Below are 24,743 nucleotides of genomic sequence, written 5' to 3'. Positions count from 1 at the left end.
GGGACAGACACGGGCTCCGGCTCAGGGACAGACACGGGCTCCGGCTCAGGGACAGACACGGGCTCCGGCTCAGGGACAGACACGGGCTCCGGCTCAGGGACAGACACGGGCTCCGGCTCAGGGACAGACACGGGCTCCGGCTCAGGGACAGACACGGGCTCCGGCTCAGGGACAGACACGGGCTCCGGCTCAGGGACAGACACGGGCTCCGGCTCAGGGACAGACACGGGCTCCGGCTCAGGGACAGACACGGGCTCCGGCTCAGGGACAGACACGGGCTCCGGCTCAGGGACAGACACGGGCTCCGGCTCAGGGACAGACACGGGCTCCGGCTCGGGAACAGACACCGCCGGCTCGGGAACAGACACCGCCGACTCAGGGACTGGAACAGACACCACCGGCTCAGAAACAGACACCACCGGCTCAAGTGTGTGCGTAGCCCACACACACCACATGGCTGTGGCCATAATGGCCAGTGTCGCGGTCACTGAAGGCTCAGGAACAGACGCCACCGGCCCAGAAACATACACCACCGGCTCAGGAACAGACACCACCGGCTCAGGGACTGGAACAGACACCACCGACTCTGGAACAGACACCACCGGCTCAGGCACAGGCACCGGCTGTACGGCCATCTTGTCCAGGGACACCGGCTCAGCAGGCATGACGTGAACAGTTTCTGGCTGGGCAGACACGACGAGAACAGTCTCCGGCTGGGCAGATGTGACGTGAACCGTCTCTGACTGGGCAGACGTGACGCGAACCGTCTCTGACTGGGCAGACGTGACGTGAACAGTCTCTGACTGGGCAGACGTGACGTGAACAGTCTCTAGCTGGGCAGACGTGACGTGAACAGTCTCTAGCTGGGCAGACGTGACGTGAACAGTCTCTGGCTGAGCAGGCGTGACGTGAACAGTCTCTGGCTGGGCAGACGTGACGTGAACAATCTCTGGCTGGGCAGGCGTGATATGAACCTTCCCGGGAACCTCCAGGATCTTAAACAGCATCGAAAAATAATCCAACAACGTTTCAGCGGGCGTTCTGTCAGGGGACACAGACTCAGTGGCAGCCATCTTACCCGGTGACACAGACTCGGCAGACGTGACGTGAACAGTCTCTGACTGGGCAAACGCGATGTGAATGGTCTCTGGCTGGATGTGAACAGTTGCAGAGGAAGCCTTTCTTCTCCTCCTGCGTTTTGGAGTCCCCAAACTCTGGACCACCGGCACTGAGGTCACTGGGACCATCGGCGCTGGAACCACCGGCATTGGAACCATCGGCACTGGAACCACGGGAACAGGCGAAGAAAGACGTTTGGGGCTGAACCTCGCCGGTCCATGGTCAGAGAATGACCAAACTGGAGAATGCTGTCGGTGCTCACCTCTAGTATCTCCTCCCCTACGTCCTCCACGAGTTCCCCTAAATTTGACCAGCCGGGTTCCTCTAAAAGTCTCTCTGTCCCATGTGGTAGGAGAAAGCCCGCGAGAATCCATACTGCTGAGTCCTCAAATGGCTGTTACGTTCTGTCACGTTTAAATCATGAAACATAAACGAGGACTCAAATGCAGATGAAACAAAGGTAAGATTTTAATTAACAAACCAAACAAAAGTACAAAGAATAAACAAAACTCCCACGTGGGGGAAAACACTAGAACAAATACTAAACAGGTTTAAACACTAGGAAGAAAACACAAGAACATAAGACAACGTAACAGCACAAGACTACTGACACAAGGAGACTAAATAGGGGAACAAACAAGGAGGGTAACGAACACAACAGGTGGGACAAATTAACCAATAACTAGATAACAAGATGGGAGGGGCTAGACAATGGACACGAGCACATGGCTCAAAACAACAAAACACCCAAGTGCAAAACAAGACAGGACAAGCTTGTGACACTATCTCTATGGTTAAAACATAAAACTCTATGCAAGTTACTTGCGCTGTTTTACTTTGCTACTGCTTGAAATGAATCTGAAATCTACCACTAAACCAAATCATCACTGTAAACTTTCCATAGTAAATGAGGGTATGGCAAGAACATTTTGAACACTGATTTTTTTTTTTTTTTTTTTTATGTACTCTCTCAATAATGAAAATGTATTAATGTTTACCTTAATGTTCTGTAGTGCAACTGATATTAATAAATGCTGTACATTTTTTTAGTTTATTATACTTCATTAATTTAACCTTACTGAGAAGTTTTGCCATGTGAATGCTAATTGCTGATGAATTGCTGATGACATGTATGTATCACTTTGAATGAGGATAAATCTGTAATTGTGTTAAGAAGAATGAGAGAGTTCAGAGTGAGACAGCTCATCTGACTCGGGCTCTAGGTTTATTTTGTTCGCTTTAGCAATGATTGCCTATTATTCTAGTGTGATTATTCCTTCCTGCTTGTGGTCCACATGCTTTTCTGTTTTTTGTTGCCCAAAGTGAAGATAACATTCACAAAACTGACCTTCGTTTTTCTCTGTGCATGGCCTCCAAGGTGATTAATTGCTTAAAGGGATAGTCCACCCAAAAATGAAAATTGTCATCATTTACTGTCCCTCATTTTGTTCCAAACCTGCACTTGTTTCTTCTGTGAAACATAAAAGAAGATATTTTGAGAAATGTCTCAGTGTTGTTTTTGTTCATACAATGAAAGTCAGTGGCGTCCAGTGTTGTTTTCGACCCCATTGACTTTCATTGCATGGACAAAATCTTTTGAGAAACCTTGTTTGAAATGGTGATGATGAACTATCTTTTTGCAGAGTTTATTCTTTTGTGTCATTATCGGAACCTTAAAATGTAGCATTGAAAAACTTGACTGGGGTGTTTATGAAACCACCCATAGTCTTAGACTAAAAGAAGTAATGCACAGAATTAGTTTATCTATTAATTACGTTACCTTTGTCTATGTGTGATTATCAAATGAAGCTAGGGTGTCTAGGAAAAGAGCCCCGATACTTCCAACTTCCAACAGCAAAGATCAAGTCAGTAGGGGTGGGACTGCACAGATTACTGCGACCCTGACTATATTTAGTGTCCGTCCCACACTGCCCCAGCCAAACAGCTGGCATTTCCATATCAGCAGGGCGTTGAATGGTCGCCTTGCACTGTTAGCAGGGCACCAATGTGTCTGATTGCTTAGGCAAGACCCAGGTTTCTACCTGGGTTCAAGCAGTGGTGATCAGCAGCAAGATGGAGGCTGAAGAAATGGTGATCCGTCTACCGGGACGTTCCAGCGCGCCTGGCGGAATCGGAGAGACAACGGTGCTCAGGCACAAAGAGGTTCACCACTTTTTTTTCCTACCTTTCAGGGAACAGCCCATCTACAGCACCCGGGCACACGTCTTCCAGATAGACCCCAGCACTAAGAAGAACTGGATGCCCACCAGCAAACATGCGGTCACTGTATCTTACTTCTATGACAGTACCAGGAACGTGTACAGGATCATCAGCTTGGATGGATCAAAGGTAACGTGGTGTGTTTTTTTGTCTTTTAACTGATGTGGATTCATGTTCGTTGGTATACTGTAGAGAAGCATCCATTGTGAATGTAGGGAAACAGGTCCTATAATATTATGTTCTTCTCGTTATGGTGGAGATTAAAGGATTTTCTTTGGTTCAGGAAAAGCATCTGATAATGTCATCCAAATCTCAAAAATATAATGTGTGTTTGATGCATTCAGTTGAATTAGCAGCAGATTTGAGTGTGCAGAGGACCGACCTATAGAGATTCCTATCAAACATATTCTCTGGGATAGAAGTGGATTATTTCACTCTCCCCGTGGAGAGCAGCATGCACTTGAATTGGTCACTGCTGTGCAACCTTACACAGTGGATGTAATGGCCCAATATTTCAGGAAACATCAATAGACAGTGGTAGCGACTCTACATCCGCTGGAGTTAGTCCATCCATCTTACCGTTGGCTATTACTTTAAGGCTTTTATAGTTTCACCCATTTATTTTAATGCAGATGGTGTAATTGTCCACGATACTTCGCATCAGACCCATGCAGACCATGTGTCTCCACCATCCTCCTGAAATCTCACTGTAGAAAGCAGTCATGTGGTTTTGTATGTCAAATCACAAACCCTTGGACCCAATTAGCCTATAAATCAAAAGTATGTAAAAAACATTATATGAACATTGTATGGAGTGTTTCATGTGCAGTCATAACCCTATCCTGACGGTTCCTCGACTTGAGCAGAGGAGGATTTTAAAATAGCTCCCGCAGTATGTCTGAATGTGCTTGTGAGTTGGGATGCTCAGCCCTCCCCTTAGCTTTTGGTTTCAGAGACCGAAATAACATGTGAGCCAATGCACTTTGCACTGTGACTGTTGACACCAACACAAGCGCACACTGTTTGTTCAGCAGTTAATCCTGTTTGATCCATGTTGAGTTTTGTGTAGACCTTAAACATACCATAGGGTCAACGACAATTTTTTTGTGCAGATCTATTTTTTCAAAAATGTTAATTATGTATTAAATGTCTTTAGTACAATGACTTGAATACACATCTTCTATGACGAGCATAATTCTTATGTTTTGGGGCACGGAAAGTAAAAACATAATGTCTCAATAAAGTAATGAAATTGAGAGGACCCCTGTAAACCATTATGACTGTGTCAAGGTCAGGTAGTCCTAAAACTTTAAAAATTATATGACAATCGAGTTGTGAACTCCCAATCATGTGGTGGGACTCCCAAATATGTAACGATATTTATGAATTAATAATTCGTAGTTAATTTACTTTATTTAAATAAATTAATGGTAACACTTTACAATAAGGTTTCATTAGTTAACTACATTAGTTAACATGAACTGGAAATGAACTGCCCTTCTTCAGCATTTAATCTTTGTTAATGTTAATTTCAACATTTATTGATACATTATTAAAAATAAAAGTTTTATTTGTTACCATTAGTTAATGCACTGTGAAGTAACATGAACAAACAATGAACGGCTGTATTTTTACTGACTAACGTTGAAAAAGATGAACAAAAACATCAATAAATGTATTGCTCATGGTTAGTTCATGTTAGTTAATACAGTAATGTTAATAAATTAAACCTTATTGTAAAGTGTTACCAAATTAATTAGTAAAAATATTTTTTACCTTAAATATATTTTAAAACTTTTTGAAAATTATTATTAAGATGTCTATATAAATTCAATGTGTAAGGAAAATGTGTTATTGCTTTTTACTTGATGGTTAAACCACATGACATTAATTATTTTTATAAGTTTATTTGTCATTTGCCATCTCAGAAACCTTTTAAATATACAACTAATAGTCTTAGCTTGATTTAGGTAACTATCAACACTAGCAAAAAAAAAGTACCATGGTAATTCCAGGATATTGTTTTAATTACTTTGGAGTATCTTCTAAATACCAAGTACATAAAAATGCTTACCATTTAGTACCTGATATGATCTCTGTCCCATGGCACCGCCGCCGTACCTTTTTTGTTAGGAAATTAGGTGGTTGTATTACAAAATACGGGGATCCACAGTTGCATTATGTATTTAAATGTTACTGTACTTTATGAGACTGGGACAGGGAATGGGGTCAACACAGCAGCTGTAATTAGAGTCTGATCTTAAGTCCATTCTGAGCCCTTCAGGGAATTTAAGTCATGCTCACAGTGGCTAAAGGTATTAGCAGAATGCTACATTGATTGAAGAGCTCATGTTAAGCCTGACATAATATTTAAGTTCTGACCATGCCTGTGTTTTCACCCTCCACCCCTGCAATTTATTCTGGCTTTCTTCATCTGATTGTGGACCTGTCATTCTGAATGACAGAGACTTGTCACTTAAGCCTGGTCTTTATCTGAACCACCGTTGACCTATAATAGGCAATAGCAGAGCGAGCAGGAAGGTCTCTATTCGCTGAGTGCTATTCACATTATCTTGGATATAACTTCACTTGACGGTATCTGATCAAATGCAGTTTCCTTTTAGATTGGACTCTTCTTTGAGCCCTTTCCTCCTTACATTTTTGCCAATTTATTAAAGTCACCAACCATGGCGTGAGGGCGGGACAACCTGTCACTCGCATGAGATCACAGCAATAGCAAACAATAACGATCCAATCAATTCCAGATTGACTAAATTCAGTCCTGCTCTACATTTTTTCTTGTTTGAGAAAATTTGGCTGCCATTACATAGCTCAGTCATTTTCAAAATAGTAACGCTTTTCCAGTTGCATTTTTTTTTTTTCTGTAGTAGTGTAGTATGATGTATTTCATACTACATCACTGTGTTCAAATCCATCAGGTTAATTTTTTTAGAGAATGGATTTGTTTGAATGTTTCATATAAATGAACAGGTTAAAAAATGATTGACTGATTAATACAAGCAGGTCCCTGTGCAACATTATTGTTTCATCATGGCAGCATATGTGTGACTCTTTAGCAGCCTAAATTTATTTATGTAAATTAGTGTGTAAAAGTGGGAGGTATATGTTTAAAATTGCATTTAAATTTAGTATGAAATTTAGGCCTGGTTTCACAGACAGGGCTTAGATTAAGCCATGACTAGGCCTAAGTTAAATTAGGACATTTAAGTTGCTTTTATAAACGTGCCTCAAGAAAACATAAAATAAAATTTATAAAACTTATTTTAGGAATTGTCAGAGCAAGATGCTTTCAGATAAGACAGCTCAAACATGCATTTTAGTCTGAGACTAGTTTAAGCCTTGTCTGTGAAACTGGGCATTAGTCTACTTTTTGAATGTAGCGTACAGTGTAACTACAGCTTAACTAAAAATATTAGTTTTTTTAAAAACTCCTATATAGGGCTTTTCATACTTGAAATAGTTAACCCTGGGTCATTCTAAACCCCTGGTAAATAGATTCCTGGGTTATCTTGCTTCACGTTTCATATTACATCTCATTGCTTTTACACAATTTACCTGTGGTTAACAAGTAATCCTTGCTATTCTTAAGCTGACATTTCCCACTGTATATTCCTAAACCCCAGGTTCGCATTTTTTATTTGAATATTTGTGGTGCGCCAGTGTCATTAATTGGACGAACGCAGCACGCAACCTGTTTACATAAAGCTCTAGCAATGCGCATACTTATATTATATATTGTCGACTGTCAATCAAGTTTAGACTTTTGAGACTATAAAGGTAAGAATTAAACTCTTCTCGTTTTCCAGCACCATTTGTCATTTTTTCCCTCAAATGCTGAAACATAACCTGTTTGTGTTTATACAACACGTGTTGTTCAAAGCACGTGAATATGAGGCACATGATTGGTTGGTTTGGAATAACGATAACCCAAGGTTAAGCGCCGTGTGAAAAGCACTTATAAGTATCTTGTTGCTTCGGATGTGACATTAAATGATCAGAAAAGAGCAAATGCCATGTGCCGGAAACAAAATTGCGTTGCTAACAGCTAGGCTATTATTGCGAGTGACATCCTGCTCTCTTTTAACCCCTGACAGATTGCAAAAGTGGCATGAAACGGACAGCTTCTTCCAACAACAACGTTAGCCTCAGCGCTGTTCTTCGCTGCTGTCCACCCACTGCACAGCTTTCAGCTGTTCACATGCAATTACAATCCTGAAGTGAGTGATTATACAGCAGGCTGCGTGGACTCTGATTAGGGCTCTCGTCGAGCCAATCCGTCTGCATCTGAAAATAAAGACAAATACCAGCTCCAGCGTACTTAGCGTTCTGCTAGCTGAGCAGCTCGTACACAAGAGCTCAAACTGTGAAGTTCCTTTGCTGGTCTTCCACACATACGCATGCTTATGCTCATCACTTCATTAGGTTCAACCCACTTAATGTGTACATTAGGCACAGCGCAAACATCAGTCACGCTGATGGAGATTAGCAAACACTAGCATGGATTTGTTAGAAAACCTTCAGTCTAGTTGCTAAATATCTTAATTATTTGAATATTATATTTTGACATTTTCTGAAGAAAATAATGAGCTGCTTACCCATGCAAAACTTGCTGCTATAGGGTGGTGTGTCTGGTCGCTTCCCATTGTGGTGTTCTGAAAGTAGGCTATGCTAAAAGCTCAGTTTCACCACTTATTAGAGGTGTTGGTAACACTTTACAATAAGGCCTCATTTGTTAGTTAATGTATTAACTAACATGAACTAACCATGATAAATACATTTGTTACAGTATTTATTAATCTATGTTAATAAAAAATACAGTCGTTCATTGTTAGTTCAAGTTAGTTCATAGTCCATTACTGTTAACAAATACAACTTTTGATTTTAATAATGTAAATGTTGAAATTAACAGTAACTAAGATTAATAAATGCTGTAGACGTATTGTTCGTCCTTAGTTCATGCTAACTAAAGTAATTAACTAATGCTAACTAATGAAACCTTTTGGTGTCTGCATAAAGCGCAATTTCAAAATATTACTCTTCAAAAGTTTGGGGTTGGGAAGATATTCTTAATGTTTTTGAAAGGAGTATCTTATGCTCATGACTGCATTTATACGGTATTCAATAATACCGTAAGTACAATAATACTGTTAAATACTATTACAATTTATAATAACAGTTTTCTATTTGAATATATTTTCAATTCCAGTCACTTCAGTGTCACATGATCCTTCAGAAATCATTCTAACATGCTGATTTGCTGCTCAAGAATCATTTCACCACCCAGACTTTTTTTCTCCCCAAATTGTGATCATTTAAATCTAGTCCTAATTGACAGCTCTAAATGTTACTTGGAGAAATTGAGCCATTTCGAAAATCTTTTTGACCACAGTTTTATAGTTAATAAACATTTGAGTATTTGGCTGAAAGGATGCTTTTCAGACTGCTGAGAACTAAAATTAACTATGGGCATGTGGACTATCTCTTTTCTGCTCTATTCCTGTGATTCCTATTACTATGGTAACAGCAACTTCATGATAGGTGGATCTCTCTTCAGGATTATGTGAAGCAATTCACCAGATATTCATTGCTTAAAATTTATTTCTGGTTTCCACAAAGGCATATGTACTGTATATGCAATTGAAAATGAATAGGATTTTTACTTTCAGAACCCTACTGTTGTGCTCTGTAGGTCAACCTTAAATATCCGTGGAAATGCTGAATACTGGAAGTATAGAACAGAGGGAACAGCACTCATCCTTCCAATGATTGTATAACATGTGTGTAACACACACATACACATACACACACACACACAGGAAGCTGACAGTGGTAGCCCACTGTCGATTTTCTCGCTTGAAATTACACGTTTGTATGTGGCCAATTGGCCTTGTTCTGGAAGTGTGTGGGAGTATGAGAGCGCTCGAGGCCTTTTATCCACACAGCCTTCGTGGATTGCTATGCCTTGTGCATCCATCCATTTCATGTTTTACATTCCCCATCTTGAAGAACTATATGAGGTTTATGCTTAAAACAAGTTAAAAAAAATCTGCCATTGGAACTCCATGATATGAAATCTTTGTAATTTCATTGGTAAATACATTTTTTTGTAGAAATCTGGTACCTATTAAGAATGTGATTTCTGTGAGAGGATTTTGATGGCTTTCTAAATCTCTGGATGCTCGAATTATGATTGTGAGATCCACAGAATCTGTGCAACATTCACAGTGCATCTCTCTCCTCTCTCTCTCTCTCTCTCTCCTTCTCGCTCTTTCCTCCCTCCTTATTTGCTCTCGGTTTCACACCCACACAAACACATTCACTGGCAGTGACTGTCGTCATTTCATCAATTACATTTCACAGGCTTATAACGCAGGAAACATCCTGAGATGTACTGAAGGCAAGTGTTTGTGAGCATCCATTTCTGACCATCTCATTTAGACATTTTTAATATTTTTTTAAGATAGACCCCTGATTCAACAGCATATGAGCTGTTTACTTACTCCATAACTGATCACTGATTAACTTTAAACTCCATCCTTGTGCCTTGGCATTAAATCCACACGGATTGTTGTATTATATTATACAACAGTTTATTCTTTTTCTGATTGGCTGAGAGCCTTTTCCAGCCATGGAATATTCTACTAGTATCACCACGGGAATTGTTTCACTGTTTGTATCACTCCACTTGCAACATTTCTCACAGAGAGTGTCACGGCGGACGGGCAAACCACCATCATTTTACAAATACTTCTGTTGTTGTGTCATGGAATGTAGTTTTAAGAGTTTATTAGGTGAGAATATAGTTATTTAGACCTCAAATATGCGACTTATAAATAAACATATCGCATATTTGACAATTTGTTTCGACGTCTTCGGAGATGCGAGCTCCAGACGTTAGCGGCCATTCAGTGTTCACATGAGAACAGCTTTGGGCCCTATCATACGCCAGACGCCAGGCAAATGTGTTTTTGCTAGTTTCAGCCTGACGCAGTTATCATTTTCAAGTCCTGCGCCACGTTGTTAAAATAGCAAATGCATTTGTGCGCCCATGGGCATTCTGGTCTGAAAACGAGGTGTGTTCAGGTGCATTGTTGTCGTGTTGCAATTTTGAGGCAACTGAAATAGACTGGGTTGACCCGCCTATAGGCGCATATTACTAACACGCATTTTAAATAAAAATGAATAATTAAGAGAATATTTAAAGAGCGTGTTAGTAATATGCCCCTATACACTTTGCCCCGTAGATGACATCCTGCTCGTGCGGATGTGTGTTTCCTGGCTAGAGAAGCGTTCAATTATTCCACTTGCAAATTCCGCCATGCAAATAGCGAATCCGCCATGGCGCGGGCGCAACTGGCTTTTTAAGAGAATGGGAGATGAGACTCTGATCACGTTACGCCCAAAACACAGCCATTACTCTTTAAGAGAATAGAGACAACCCTTTTAGACCACGCGCCGGGCGCACCGACCATTTTTCGTCGTTAAACTAGCAAAAATCTGTCAATCTGTCAACTTGAGATTTGGATTCACGGCGGAAGGAAGTAGTTCTGCACAAAAGTTGTTGTTTTTTCTTATTTATTTAAACACTTGCACCGTCAAACTGTTGTGTAAACGCAATATCAAACTCATAGCCATGGCCGAATCACAGCCATGCTAATATATTTCATGCTGAAATCAAATGGCTGCTCGTGTGGTATTGCTTATATATTATTAGGTAATCATGTTTTTTTTCTAATAAATGAATTAAATTAAATTCTACTATTACTCAGTTTTTTTTTTTTTTGTAACAAAATTGAAATTCTTTCTTTAGGAAATTTTTATTTCAGTTATTTTAATATTGTTTATATACTGTTGTATTTATTAATTTTGAAATAGCTTTTTTTTTCAATTTAAATTAATTTTCTTATGTACTTTTGTCATCTCTATTAATTTTTTTTAAGATTTCTATTTAGCTTTTTTTTTCAGTTTTAATCATTTTAGTACTCCAACTTAAACTTGAGTCAGTTTTTTTAAGTTTTAAGCTTTTCATATATTATATTTAGTTTATATATTACTTCAGTTTTATTTCAATGAACAAAAATGATTTTTAATATTTTAGTTTTAGTTATAGTTAACAACAATTACAACTCTAGAAATATCAAAGGCCATATTTTAACTTACTAACTCCAAGGCCACATCTCCGAAAACATATCTGTACGAGCATGATGATACACTAATGGATCACACTCTTTCACACACAATTTTATGCTGGCTGTTAACCTAATATTTCAATCAGCTCATGTTATGGACCCTATTTCTGCCTATTTTTTGCTCTCTCAAAGGGCCTTCATCTTAAACGCTTCAAGGCCGGATTGAAAACATGCACTCGTGTTTTCACATTCTTTTCTGAGGAGTTGTTTTCTTTTTCATCTCACAGGCAATAATAAACAGCACTATCACCCCGAACATGACCTTTACAAAGACGTCTCAGAAGTTTGGGCAGTGGGCAGACAGCCGTGCCAACACAGTTTATGGGCTGGGTTTCTCCTCTGAGCATCATCTGGCCAAGGTGGGTGGAATTCTTTCTCTCTCCTATCTCTCATTTTCTTCCCCGTGTCTCTGGAGGTCTTGCTCTCCCTTTCTTTCGTTCTCTTCCACCCCCTGTGTTCCTGAGCTGGGGAACACCTACACACTGTGCCCTAATGAGGAGCTGTACAGTCATCTGTGCGTGGGAGGCTTCTTCTGTGCAGTGCTTTCCTCTCTTTTGCTCCCTCTATCTCTCGCTCCTCTGCATTATGATGATGCACTGTCAGGAGCTCACCACCTCGTCTAGTCTTCCTCTTCTCTCTTTCTTTTTCATTCCCTCTCACTCTCCTCTTTACTTTGCTTTTACATATGCTGTATTTACTTCATACAAAGTGAATTATAGCAGTATTTTCACTATTAATTATTTATCATTTTGAAAATGTTATGTTCTTTTACTCACTCTCATGTAGTTCCTGATCTTTTTCACTTTATTCTGTGGAACACACACACACAAATGGACCATAACAGTATCATAAAATAGCACTTTACAAAAATGTGCACTTGTTACATTAACACGTTATTTCTACTTCATTCGATTTAAAATATATATATGTGACCCTGGATCACAAAACCAGTCACATGGGTACATTTTCTGAAATTGGGATGTATACATATAAATAAATAAGATTTCCATTGATGTATGGTTTGTTAGGATATGACAATATTTGGCCGAGATACAACTATTTGAATATCTGGAATCTGAGGGTGCGAAACATTGAGAAAATCGTCTTTAAAGTTGTCCAGTTATGTTCGCGATTGTGGTGTATCCACTTAGAAAAATGAATGTTTTATATATTTACGGTTGGAAATTTACAAAATATCTTCATGAAACATGATCTTTACTTAGTATCCTGCTGATTTTTGGCATAAAAGAAAAAACGATAATTTTGACCCATTGTTGACTATTGCCACAAATAAACCCTTGCGACTTGTGACTGGTTTTGTGATCCAGGGTCACATATATAAATAAAAATGACTTCTTTGGGAATTATATGTAACTTAAGTCAGGTTGATTCGTCGTATTATATAATATTTTGTGTAATACAATAATATAATGCAATAATGATTTTTTGCACAATTTAATTTCCATTATGTTCCACAGAATAAAATCACAGAGTTTTGATATGACATGAAGGTGAGTAAATTATTAACACCTTACAGTAAGGTTCCATTTGTTAACATTAGTTAACATGGTCTTATTGGACTAACAATGAAAAATACTTTTAAAGTATTTATGAATCTTTCTTAAAGTTAATTTCAACATTTACCAATACATTAGTAAAATCAAACGTTGTATCTGTTCATATTATTTAGAGGACTTGAGCTGACATGAACTAACAATGAACAGTTGTATTTGTATTAACCAACATTAACAAAAAATAATAAATACTCTAACAAATGAATTGCTCATTGTTAGTTAATTTTAGTTATTGCATTAACTAACGTTAACCCGTGTTCAGGGTAACTCATTACAAGTAATGTGCATTACGTAATCGGATTACTTTGGTCAAGTAACTAGTAACGCATTACTTTAATTAACAACAACATATTTGAGTTACTTTTTCAAATAAGTAACAGAAGTTACTTTATTTCCCCATATATTGACAGACACATTTTTGTCTCCATGTTGAGAGAAATCGTAAACGTGATGGTTATTGTAGTTCTAGACTAAATGTGAACACGCATTTACTCATCTCACTTGCACAAAAACAGATTAAGTATTCCTTAAAAGGAATAAAAACAGTGAATTGCAAACTTAAATATTAAGCAATTCTGCAGTATTTAAATATGCCAGGAGCTATTATATTCCATAAACTAATTTGTTAAAATAATTCACATAAGGTCCCAAAAATATGCTTATTTTTGTTTGTTTTCCAGAAAGACTTCAGATAATAGGTGGATTAAGGTAAAGTGGGATCAAAGTGGTATAGATGGGCAAGCCATGTAACACCAGAATAAAAGCTAATAATGGCTTTATACAAACAAAAGAATAATGACAAAAAATAATGCAGATTAGGTCTCAATCACGGCAGAGTTGTGAAAGGTTTGTCGAGTGAGAACAATAGAAACATGAATGGGACAGTTCTCCTCGCCAGACATTAGACAATAGACTGCAAATGGGTGATTACAGGGCAAAAAAATATTTTATTAGCATTTTATCAGCCTTCTTTAAGAACTCACATGACACGGTCTTATAAAATGTTTCCTACAATTCATAGTTTTAGAGATAACATCCTCAGATTTGAAATGAAGCATGAGCAGACTTGTGGCTTCAGCATCATTGTGTTTCTACAACAGTTTCTACAACACAGACACATCATATTTTTATACATTTAATGTTTATTTATTTATTTTATGTTTGAGCTTATATATCTCCATAGACTGTTATTAATGAGTAATGAACTCTTAATAAAGTTCGTTGAGTCTAAGTCTTGAACTGTAAACTCTCAAGTGTTGGCTTTCTAAATATATGTTGGCTATGTGTCTATTCAGAATGACTTATGAGCAGCAACCTTTTTATTTTGGGTATGCCATTTATGCCCCACTTGCTAAAATGCGGGGTGTGGGGTAAGGATGTTAAACATCATATTTGTGTTTAATTTTTGTTGTTGTTTTTATTGCTGAAGTAAGAATGTTGAACTTTTCTTCTTCTGCGTCCTGTTTTTCTGCAAATCAGAATTGATTTGAGTTGCACCCTCAGGTGTGAATCTGCATTTCCTTTAGCTTGAGGCTTATTCATTTCACTTCTGGTGTGAAAGTCCTTTACATTTGCCAAAAATATAACTTTTTTTGTTATTACAAAAATTAACAAGCTTGCCCAGTCCAGGTGAGAAAATATAACTCAAAAGTATTGTAACATTACTTTCCATAAAAAATAACTATGTAACAGAATTAGTTAAATTTTAGGGACGCAATATTACAAAGCATTACTTTTAAATTTCCCCAACATTGGCGTTAACTAATGGAACCTTATTGTAAAGTGTTACCATAGATTTTTTTTTTATCTTTGGATGAACTCTCTTTAATTACAAATGCCTCAAACTTTAAAATACTACAAACTTTCTGTCTAAGGTATATTCACTCTAAATCTGATTTTTAAACATTGTTAATGGAAAACCACCATAGCCCCTGACCTAAAAGTGTACATAAATCTTCCTGCTGGATATTCAGAGGAAACTGCTTCAGTCCTTCCAGAGCCCAGGAAGCTTTAATGGGAGCAGTCTATATTGGGAACTGTGACCATTGCTCCTTTTTTTTTTTTTTTAGAAGAGATACCACATATCCACTCTAAAATAGTCAATCCATTTAAACACATAAACATGATCTTCTTATTTCTGTCTCTGTAATCAACATTAAAAGAACAGCATTGATAGTCAAATTGCATTTTGTATGCAAGTCTCCAGCTTGGTGTGCTGGTGTCCCCATCAGGATTTTTTTTTTTTAGCTAGCTTCACCAGGAATACTTTTTTGGTCAAACGATTTACCCAGAAAGATCATGCTGGTTGATATGCTTCATCAGCTGGACCAGTCCAGCACCAAACCCAGCAAACAGGGAACGTTCTCAAAACTTTTGCTAACGTTGTGGCAACTGGCAAAGGTTCTCTCAAAGTTATGAACAAACATTCTTTCAGTAACAATCTTCATCTTTAAAGGGGTGGTTGAATATGATTTCACTTTTTTTCACTCACATAATTTCTAACTTTAATTAGTGTGTAATGTTGCTGTTTGAGCATAAAAAACATCTGCAAAGTTACAACGCTCAAAGTTCAAAGCAAAGGGAGATATTTGCTTTTAAAGAAATCGCTTTTTAAGGACCACAACAAACGGCTGGTAGAGACTACACAACATTCCTCCCGGGTTAGTGACATCACTAACCCTATAATTTACATAAACCCGCCCCTGGGAACGCGATTTATAGATTATCAAGACAGAATATGCTAATCAATATGCTAATAAATGACTAGAAGATAACTACACATAAGCTACATAAATTCACCAACTAACCATTCAGAAATGTTGTCTACATGTAGTCACTTCTTCTTGAGTCTGTCCATCTTTCTGACTTTGGTTTGAACATAAAGGCTAAAAGTTTTTGAAATTTTCAGTGCGTGTCTGTGTGAGGTAAAAGGACAAAAGCTCTTGAAGCTCCGCCCTCTGTGACGGGAGCAGAAGCTCATTTGCATTTAGACACAAAACGGTGAAAAAAAAGAGACAGACACAAAACGGTGCGTTTTTGCTCACCCTCAAAAAGTGACAACTTTAACATGCTATATAAAAATATCTGTGGGGTATTTTGAGCTAAAACTTCAAATAAACACTCTGGGGACATCAGAGACTTATTTTACATCTTGTGAAAAGGTCATTATACCACCAGAAAGTTAGCACAAAATTATTATTTATGCTTTTACCTCAAACGTTTAGTTTAGGCTACTAATGTTTTATTTTTTTTTTAAATGTTAGGCTACTACTTATTTCAGAATATTCAGAGAACATTCAAATTTAACGTTCCCATAATGTTTGCAAAAGAATAAAACAGAATGTTCCCTTAATGTTCGCATAACCAAGAAAAAAAAAAGTTTATGAAGCATTTAAAAATCAGATGTTTTGAAGATTAAGAGAATATTCATAATTAACATTTGTAACTTAATGGGAATGTTAGCAAACTGAATGTGAATCCCATGTATAAAGGCTTGAACCTGTTTTCTCTTATTAGTTTGCAGAAAAATTTTCAGAGTACAAGGAAGCAGCTAGGATGGCCAAGGAGAAGTCTCTAGAAAAGATGGAGCTGGCAAGTTCGCCCTCTCAGGTATGCCCTGTAAAGTCTGGACTCTGAACTGTTGTTTTAGTGTATAGTGTTTACATGGAATGAAGTTTGCTTGGAAAACTTGTTATTCAAAATAGGAGAATATAGTCTAATATATCATTTTTTTTTGCAATCAGCATATATTCCATTTATGATTTATTCTTATCAGTACAGTCTAACCAGTGCAGAACAATGATGTTCACAAAGACTGGTCACAGCATTTCAGTCTCCAAGGGAAATCTATTGTCTCTAAGAAAAATGTAGTTTTCCTAAATCCCCTGTTCTAATTAGCAGCTTAACAATTATATATGTAAAAGAAGATTATGTATTAACTATGTGAGGGTGCAACAAATTAATAACCCATGATTAATCGCTTTTCACAGGAATCGCCTGCCGACATTCATTCCCCCCTGACTCCACCCGTCACTGCGGACCTCTGTCGAATCAACGGCACTGGTGACGACGTCACTCTGTCTGACGTGTCACCGAATTCTATGCTCCAACCAGACCTTTCCCCGACCACGCCGACCCTTGCACACAGGTAACTGGGGCTTAATATAAAATCTCTTTCAGAATCCTAGTACAACAAGAGGTAACACGTTATCATGATAGTCCACTTTAGACATTCTACTAACTATAAGTAACTTTGCAACTACATGTCAACTAACTCTCATTATGCCAACTTATTCTACTAAAGGCCCTGACATAAGGCCCTTCGTTATTCGCTTAGGGGTAAAAAGAAATTTGTGACTATAGTGGTATACTGTAAGTGAACATCCGACTCCACCCACACTGCTGAGAGCAGCGTTTAGATGAAATGTTAATATGTGCTGCTCGCTTTACTCTCAATACTAAAATATACTCACGAGTCACAACAAAAATGACAGTGGTAAGAAACCAGCAATTAAGAAAGCATCTGATCATGTGGATATGTTTGTATGACTTCTGCACTAGATCTATAATAGTATTAAACATGAAAAAACAGTAACAGTCTCGCTTTCGATTAGAATTACAACTTCGTCCGACAGTGACGGACGGAACAGAAGAAATGATCCCGGATAAGATTTCCATGGCAAAGAAGGCGGAGCCTCAGAGCCACACCTACCTTTTATGTAATTGCCATGGACTAAAGGTAGTTCAAAGGTGTTTGCCAGCCAGAGCAAACTTTTCCATTTTGGCAGTCTTTTTTAAACTCATTTTCTACTATAAAGCAGCTCTCCAATGTGTTCATGTTTTTACTCACGGACGTCCGACAGTGACGGACGGAACAGAAGAAATGAACCCGGATAAGATTTCCATGTCAAAAGGGGCGGGGCCTCAGAGCCACACCTACTTATTGCATAATCGCCATGGACCAATGGTAGTTCGAAGGTGTTTACCAGCCGTAGCAAACTTTTCCACTTTGGCAAGCTGTATCGAACTCTTGATACGAACTTCAAATGAACTTAGTTTTGGCCTCATTTTGTTCAAAATGACGTCACACCAGTTTATTCGATTTCTCTTGAAGTATTTCGGGCCCTGAACCCTTACCTAACAGTCGAGTTAGTAATAACTAGTTATAACTTAAAGGTGGTATCAGTGATTTCAGGCCCAAAAATATTTTTATCACATTCATCTAATCTTTCCTAAAGATCCGCTAGCTGCCCGCCCCATAAGCATGCCGTCAAAAAAACGCGTCTCTGTAGGCAGCCTAGGCTCTGAGATCTGCACACAAAAACAAATGGTTTCACCAACCACTCAAAACCAAAACAAATAGTGTTCCAACCAATCACAGACAGGGGGTGGGTGTTGTGAGGTTTTGAGCCAGCTTTTTTTTCAGCTCTGACTTCACGTGCAGCCGTGCACGAGCACAAAACCTCACAACACCCTCCCCCTGTCGGTGATTGGTTGGAACAATCACTTGGTTTTGAGTGTTTGGCTAAACCATTTGTTTTTGTGTGCAGATCTCAGAGCCTAGGCTGCCTACAGAGACGCGTTTTTTGACGGCATGCTTATGGGGCGGGCAGCTAGCAGATCGTTAGGAAAGATGAATGTGATAAAAATATTTTTGTGCCTGAAATCACTGATACCACCTTTAACTAATGAGAGTTAGTTGACCAGTATTGCAAATTAATGAAAGTTAGCTGACATGTAGTTGCAAAGTTACTTGTAGTTAGAATGTCTAAAGTGGACTATTGAAAAAAAGAAAAGAAAACCGACAAGATTTTTGGTTATTTTGTCACAGTTATTTCTTTAATTTCTGCTTTTTTAATTTTTTGCATGCATTGCTCATTTCAGCTCGTTTTTACATTTAGATTTGCATCCATCTTAAAGTTACTCAAAACACTCACTTAAAGTTAATCTTTGAAAACACAACAATATTAAATCTAATCTATTGCAAACCTCAAAATTAATATACATTTTTCTACTATAAATTATAATGTTGTGGTGTCTAAATTCACTTGTAGCACTGCTTGATTTTAGTTTTAGTTTTTCATTTATTTTGACAAAATGATATTGAATTTTAATATCAGCTGTTTATACACTCTCAGAAAAAAAGGTACAAAAGCTGTCACTGTGGCGGTACCTTTTCAAAAGGTAAACTTTTATACCTAAAGAGTGCATATTAGTCCCTCAGAGGTACATATTGGTACCAAAAGTGTACATATTGGTTCCAAAAGTGTACATATTAGTACCTAAATTGTACATTTTAGAACCTTTTTGAAGGGCACTGTCCCAGTGACAGCTTTTGTACCTTTTTTTCTGAGAGTGTAGGTTATCAGTCATAACTAAAGCAAACTAAATAATGTATTGGCTTATTAGCCAGAATTTTAATATTAACACATCCCTAGTTTATTTGTTGCCTACAATTTTTAAGTAAAAGTTGTGTTAAAGTTAGCAATAACGGTCATAGGTTCATTGCACTTTTCCTGAGCACTCTTCAGCAAATTATTTTCAGTATGAGCATTCAGACAATTGTTCATATGAGTATGTACTTTTTTTAGTCTGACTGCAAAGGCAACATTTTGAGCTCATTTCACCAGCTCTCTAGATGCTTGAATTTTAATTGGTAGAGCAATCCAGTGCTTCAGGTTCAAAAATAGCATCGTACCATTTCTTACATAATCTCAGGTTAATGTTTCACTCTCACCTGCCACTTGAAAAATACTAACCGATTACTGGACGCAAATACACAGTGGACCAAACCGCATTTAACACCCACACTGTAGTTCTCTTCCAGCTATATGGTTTTATAATTGTCATGAATTTTAGAAGCATCAATAACTTTCTTTTTTTCTCTAGAATAATATGTCCAAACAAGTCAGAATTATATAATACAGTGGCACGTTTTCAACCCGGAGCAAATGTGACTTATGAAGATGGAGGCGGTGTCATCTGTTGCAAAATGTGTCAGAAAACCCACTGTTAAATCAACACAACCTTTTTGTTTACAATGTGACCTCAAATAGGATTGTGTTTTGTCCATGTGAATTCATATATTATGAACAAATTCATATGGTCTTTTTTTGTCTTTTTTTTTTCAGACACGTGCTTAAAACTTGCCGGGTCTGCTCCTACTGATAGCATCATTTCACAGCTGTTTGACATGACTACAATGTTTTATAATGAATGCACTTTTATGCAACAATGACTGTAGATGCAACTAATTCAATCTGAAGTTCTGTTATTATTTTTAGACAGATATGCATATTTGGTCCCACCTTATATTACGTGTCTTTAACTAATATGTACTAACATTAAAATGAATCATTTGATACAATGCACTTACTGTTCATACATGTTTTTACATTGTACTTGTATTTTAAAAAATACCTGCATGTAAATACATCTATAATTACACTGTTGACCCTTGCCTTACACCTTAACCACCCCATTAACATACCCATACCTCCAATCCTGTCCCTAAACTTACCCGTATCCCACCACAATGGCAGCAAAATCATTTTGCAATACAACACAATAAGTACATTGTACCTGACAATATTTTTTGTGTTTAATTTAAATGCATAGTAAAGACACCTAATGTAAAGTTTGACCGCATACTTATGTCAGCTGAACTCTCGTGATGTTGTTTTATTAGTCATGTTTTAAAATCCTTTGTAGAGAAATCATTTTTGGAAATGTCTCCCCAATTTTTTGGGGAGAATCTTTTTGTGACTTTGTTTTATGGTCTTTTGTTTTGTTTTGTTTTTGCATCAAGTTGTGTTTCTAAGGTTGATATCTGTAAATCTGACATCACATTTAATACATTTATTAAATGTCATTCCACTTCAATTTCTCAGTTTGCTGAAGTTTTCCGACTTGAATTTTAACAATGCATTTACCGTAAAAATGTTTGACACGAGTAAGTGATCTTAGTAAAGCAAATTGTCCTTTTAGTTTTGCCAAGACTGATTCACACCACTTTGATATTATAATTATGTAATTCATATTAATAATCAGCAATTCATTCTTCAGTGAGGCTGATTTTGAAGTAAATTATGCTATTAGTTCCCTTAAAGATGACCTGACTTCAAAATACTGTTCCTGCACTTGATGAAGGTGTAAAACGTGTATATGAATGTGGTGAATCTGACCCAATGGGTCATAGATTAGCCTGTCGAGTGTATTTGTTCTGCTTTGGCTGTTAATACGTGGTGAGTGAATTGAAGGCATTTCTTCAAACACTAATTCTCTCACCCACAGTCTTGTGCAGCACATTAAAGTGAGTGTTGAGGGGCTGGTTGGGCAGTTGTCGTGAATCACATTTACAGTGGGGCTTAATATGATACGCACACCAAAATGTGCAGTACACCAATCAATACTCTTTAAACTTCATTACGACCTGCTCTTCATGTGGCATAAAGAAAACAGTCCATTTTATTGGTGGCTTAAATGGTATACATTTAACAGAGGTGCATTGTGGCTCCATTGAAATGATTTGCATGTTGATTACTGGGCTGTTGGTGGAATGATCAGATGGAGATTGTTTATTGATTCACATTCAGTAGGCTTGAAGGACAGTCACGCTGACATTATGCTGTTCTTTGTAGTTATGTAATGTGGACAGCCATATGCTTCTGTGCACCTGCATATATATAATGGCCCTTTAAAAATAATACCACTTGGTTTGATATTTCATATCTAATGCAGTGCTATTCATTTGTTAGCCTATAGTGTAAGTGTCCAACTTTTTATATATGAATAAGAGGCTTAAAGACTTTTTTAGAGAAAAATAATTTATTACATGAAAACAGTATACATCATAAAAATGCATCATGAATAGACTGAGAATGAAATAACATGCAAATAACATAACTGTTTGTTTCCAATAAGTCCATAAAAAACAGCACAAATTGCACAAATTTTCCATCAAGTTCAAATACTCCTTTTTTTATTTGGCTTAAAAATGACTATTATTAAATCTAAAAGTCAGTGTTTAATTATCGATTTAATTAAAGTGCCTTTTAGGCTCTAATCAAATCCCATTCAGTCAAAACTGAATGAGCATTTAACTATACTATACTGTAATATACAACATATGTTGACTTACCAGGCTGAAGTCCCTGTTTCTCTTAGCTTGAAGCTGCAAGACTTCACTCTGATCTTCTCTCCTCTCTTTCTCCTGTAGAGGAACATTTCTTCTCCTTGTGTGCGGCGCTTTATAGCCATGTGTGTCTCCAGCCTGTTGTGTCACAGCTTCAGTAGGAGTCGGAGCGTGTGGGTTGAGGTGTTGTCTGTCAGAGCGGGGGTCGATCACGTCAGCCACAGCAGAGGTGGTGGCACTGGGGGAGATGAAAGGGAATTGGCGGCGCTCCGTATAGCGTAGGCGTCAGCGCTGAGGACTCTGTGCTGGTTCTCTGCACGTGTCCTGAGCGACGTGGTTGAGTGGTTAAGCTGCGGTGGTGGAGTGCGTGGAGGGAGGCAGAGGAGGTGGGATGTGTTAAACAGGATGACAGCGGATGGGATTCCTCATAGTCTTTTGGAGATGTGGGTTGGTTATGTATTTGTTGGCACTGTGACACCCATTTCAGCATTTGAAGTTTTTTTTTTTGTCAGTACATGAGGACCAGAGCACATTGCAAATTTATGCTTGATTTCTTTGTCACTACATGAGGAACACAGATGGACTGATGAGAAATGGTGGAATATATAACCGAAGAGTTAGCCTCCTCCTTTTGTCTTTACACTTTTGAGATCTCTTTTAGAAGCCATTCTGCTTTGATCTATTTCAGCTTGTCACTTTCCATCAATCTTTTTATTATAATATTTATGCAAATGACATTGAATCTGGATCACAGAGTTTTTAATAACCCTTGTTAATTGCTCTTGAACTGCGTCCAAGTCTTGGTAAAACACAGAATGGTCGAATTAAAAACCCTTGTATCCAACTTTAATTACAGTCACGTTTAAAATGACATTCTTCCTACGTCCTCTTAACAGTCCTCATGCTCTAGACCAGGGGTGTCAAATTCAGTTCCTGGAAGGGTCACTATATGCATTTGATCTTTCGTCCTTCATCATCAACCATCGAAGTTCAATTCCAAGGGCCCTATCACACACCAGGCGCGATGCAAGTGTTTTTTGCTAGTTTCAGCCCGACGCAATTATCATTTTATCAAAGTGTGCCACGTTGTTTAAATAGCAACTGCATTTGCAACCATTTGTTCGTCCATGGGCGTGCTGGTCTGAAAAGGAGGTGTGTTCAGGCGCATTGTTGGCACGTTGCTATTTTGCTATTTTTAATGTGCTCCTATAGGCAGGTGAACAACTTGCATACACTCTGCTTATTACACACACAGGAACGTGCTGCTGCGCACACAAACATGCTAAATATTGAAAATAAAAGGATTACAATGTAAAAGATTATTATTGTTTACATAAAGAAATGGTGTCTGGAATCCCGTAGATGGTCTGCTTGCGCGCTTTAACCTCGTGAACGAGCTGATCCGTTTCCTCTCTGGAGACGCATTCAGTTTTTCAGCTTTCAAATTCTGCAGTGTAAATAGTGAATCCACCATGGCGTGAGCGCAACTGGCTTTTGGGAATGGGAGATGAAACTCTGATTGGTTTATTGCACGTTATGCCCGAAACACACCCATTATTCATTAAGAGAATAGAGACAACCCTTTTAGACCATGCGCTGGGCGCACCGACAAATTTTCCCCTCGTTAAACTAGCAAAAGTGGATTCGGACACAACATAAGTGCACTTATGCCTTATACTTACGCCGTGTGCTTTAGACCATGCACTTAGATTGTTAAAATAGGGCCCCAATACTCAAGAACGCAAGTACAGAGGACGCATGAAAGTGCCTTGATGTGTTCTTGGACACAAGTCCGTTCTTTGTGTTCTTGAAATTGAGAAACGAAAGTTTAGCTCCAACACCAATTAAACACACCTGAACCAGAAAATCAGGGTATCACTAGGCATACTAGAAACTTCCAGGCAGGTGTGTTGAGGCAAGTTTTATCTAATCTCTGCGGGACAGTGACCCTCTAGGATTGAGTTTTGACACCCCTGGTCAAAGAATCATTAAGAATGGGAAGAAGTCTCATATTCTCACCAAGGCTGCCTTTATTTGATCAAAAATACAGTAAAAACAGAAATATTGTGAAATATTATCACAATTAAATGTATATTTTTTCTATTTAAATGTATTAAATGTCAAAGCTGAATTTTCAGCATCATTATTCCAGTCTTCAGTGTCACATGATCCTTCAGAAATCATTCTAATATGCTGATTTGCTGCTCAAGAAACATTTCTTCTTCTTATTATCAATAATTGTGCTGTGTAATATTTTTGCAGAAACCGTGATACATTTTTTCAAGATTCCTTGATGAATAGAATGTTCAAAAGAACAGTTTAGTATTATTATAAATGTCTTTACTGTCCTTTTTGATCAATTTAATGCACTCTTGATGAATAAAAGTATTCCTAACTGACCCCAAACTTTTGAGCGGTAGTGTCAGATATTTAGGGCCAGATTTACTAAACAGGACAGATTAGCGTGAGAGCACAATTCCAAAAAAG

General features: G+C 38.0%; 1 protein-coding gene across 3 annotated transcripts in view; it reads left to right on the top strand.

Annotated features, from left to right (window-relative positions):
* The window catches only part of homer1b (homer scaffold protein 1b), a 36,426-nt gene that overhangs the window by 7,113 nt on the left and 4,570 nt on the right, over positions 1-24,743 (top strand). For 2 of the 3 annotated variants that reach the window (XM_081365814.1, XM_081365815.1), the window contains exons 2-5: positions 3,312-3,468; positions 11,777-11,908; positions 16,640-16,732; positions 17,113-17,270. In XM_081365814.1, coding sequence (XP_081221940.1) covers positions 3,312-3,468; positions 11,777-11,908; positions 16,640-16,732; positions 17,113-17,270 — 540 coding nt within the window. Of the gene's footprint in view, positions 1-3,053; positions 3,469-11,776; positions 11,909-16,639; positions 16,733-17,112; positions 17,271-24,743 lie in introns of those variants that run through there. The other variant, XM_081365813.1, reaches the window with a different exon arrangement.

The sequence above is a fragment of the Scardinius erythrophthalmus genome, assembly GCF_964197995.2.
Source record: "Scardinius erythrophthalmus genome assembly, chromosome: 5".
NCBI lineage: Eukaryota > Metazoa > Chordata > Actinopteri > Cypriniformes > Leuciscidae > Scardinius > Scardinius erythrophthalmus.
The sequence above is the reverse complement of the archived record's forward strand: the minus strand, read 5'-3'. Positions and strand labels throughout refer to the sequence as shown.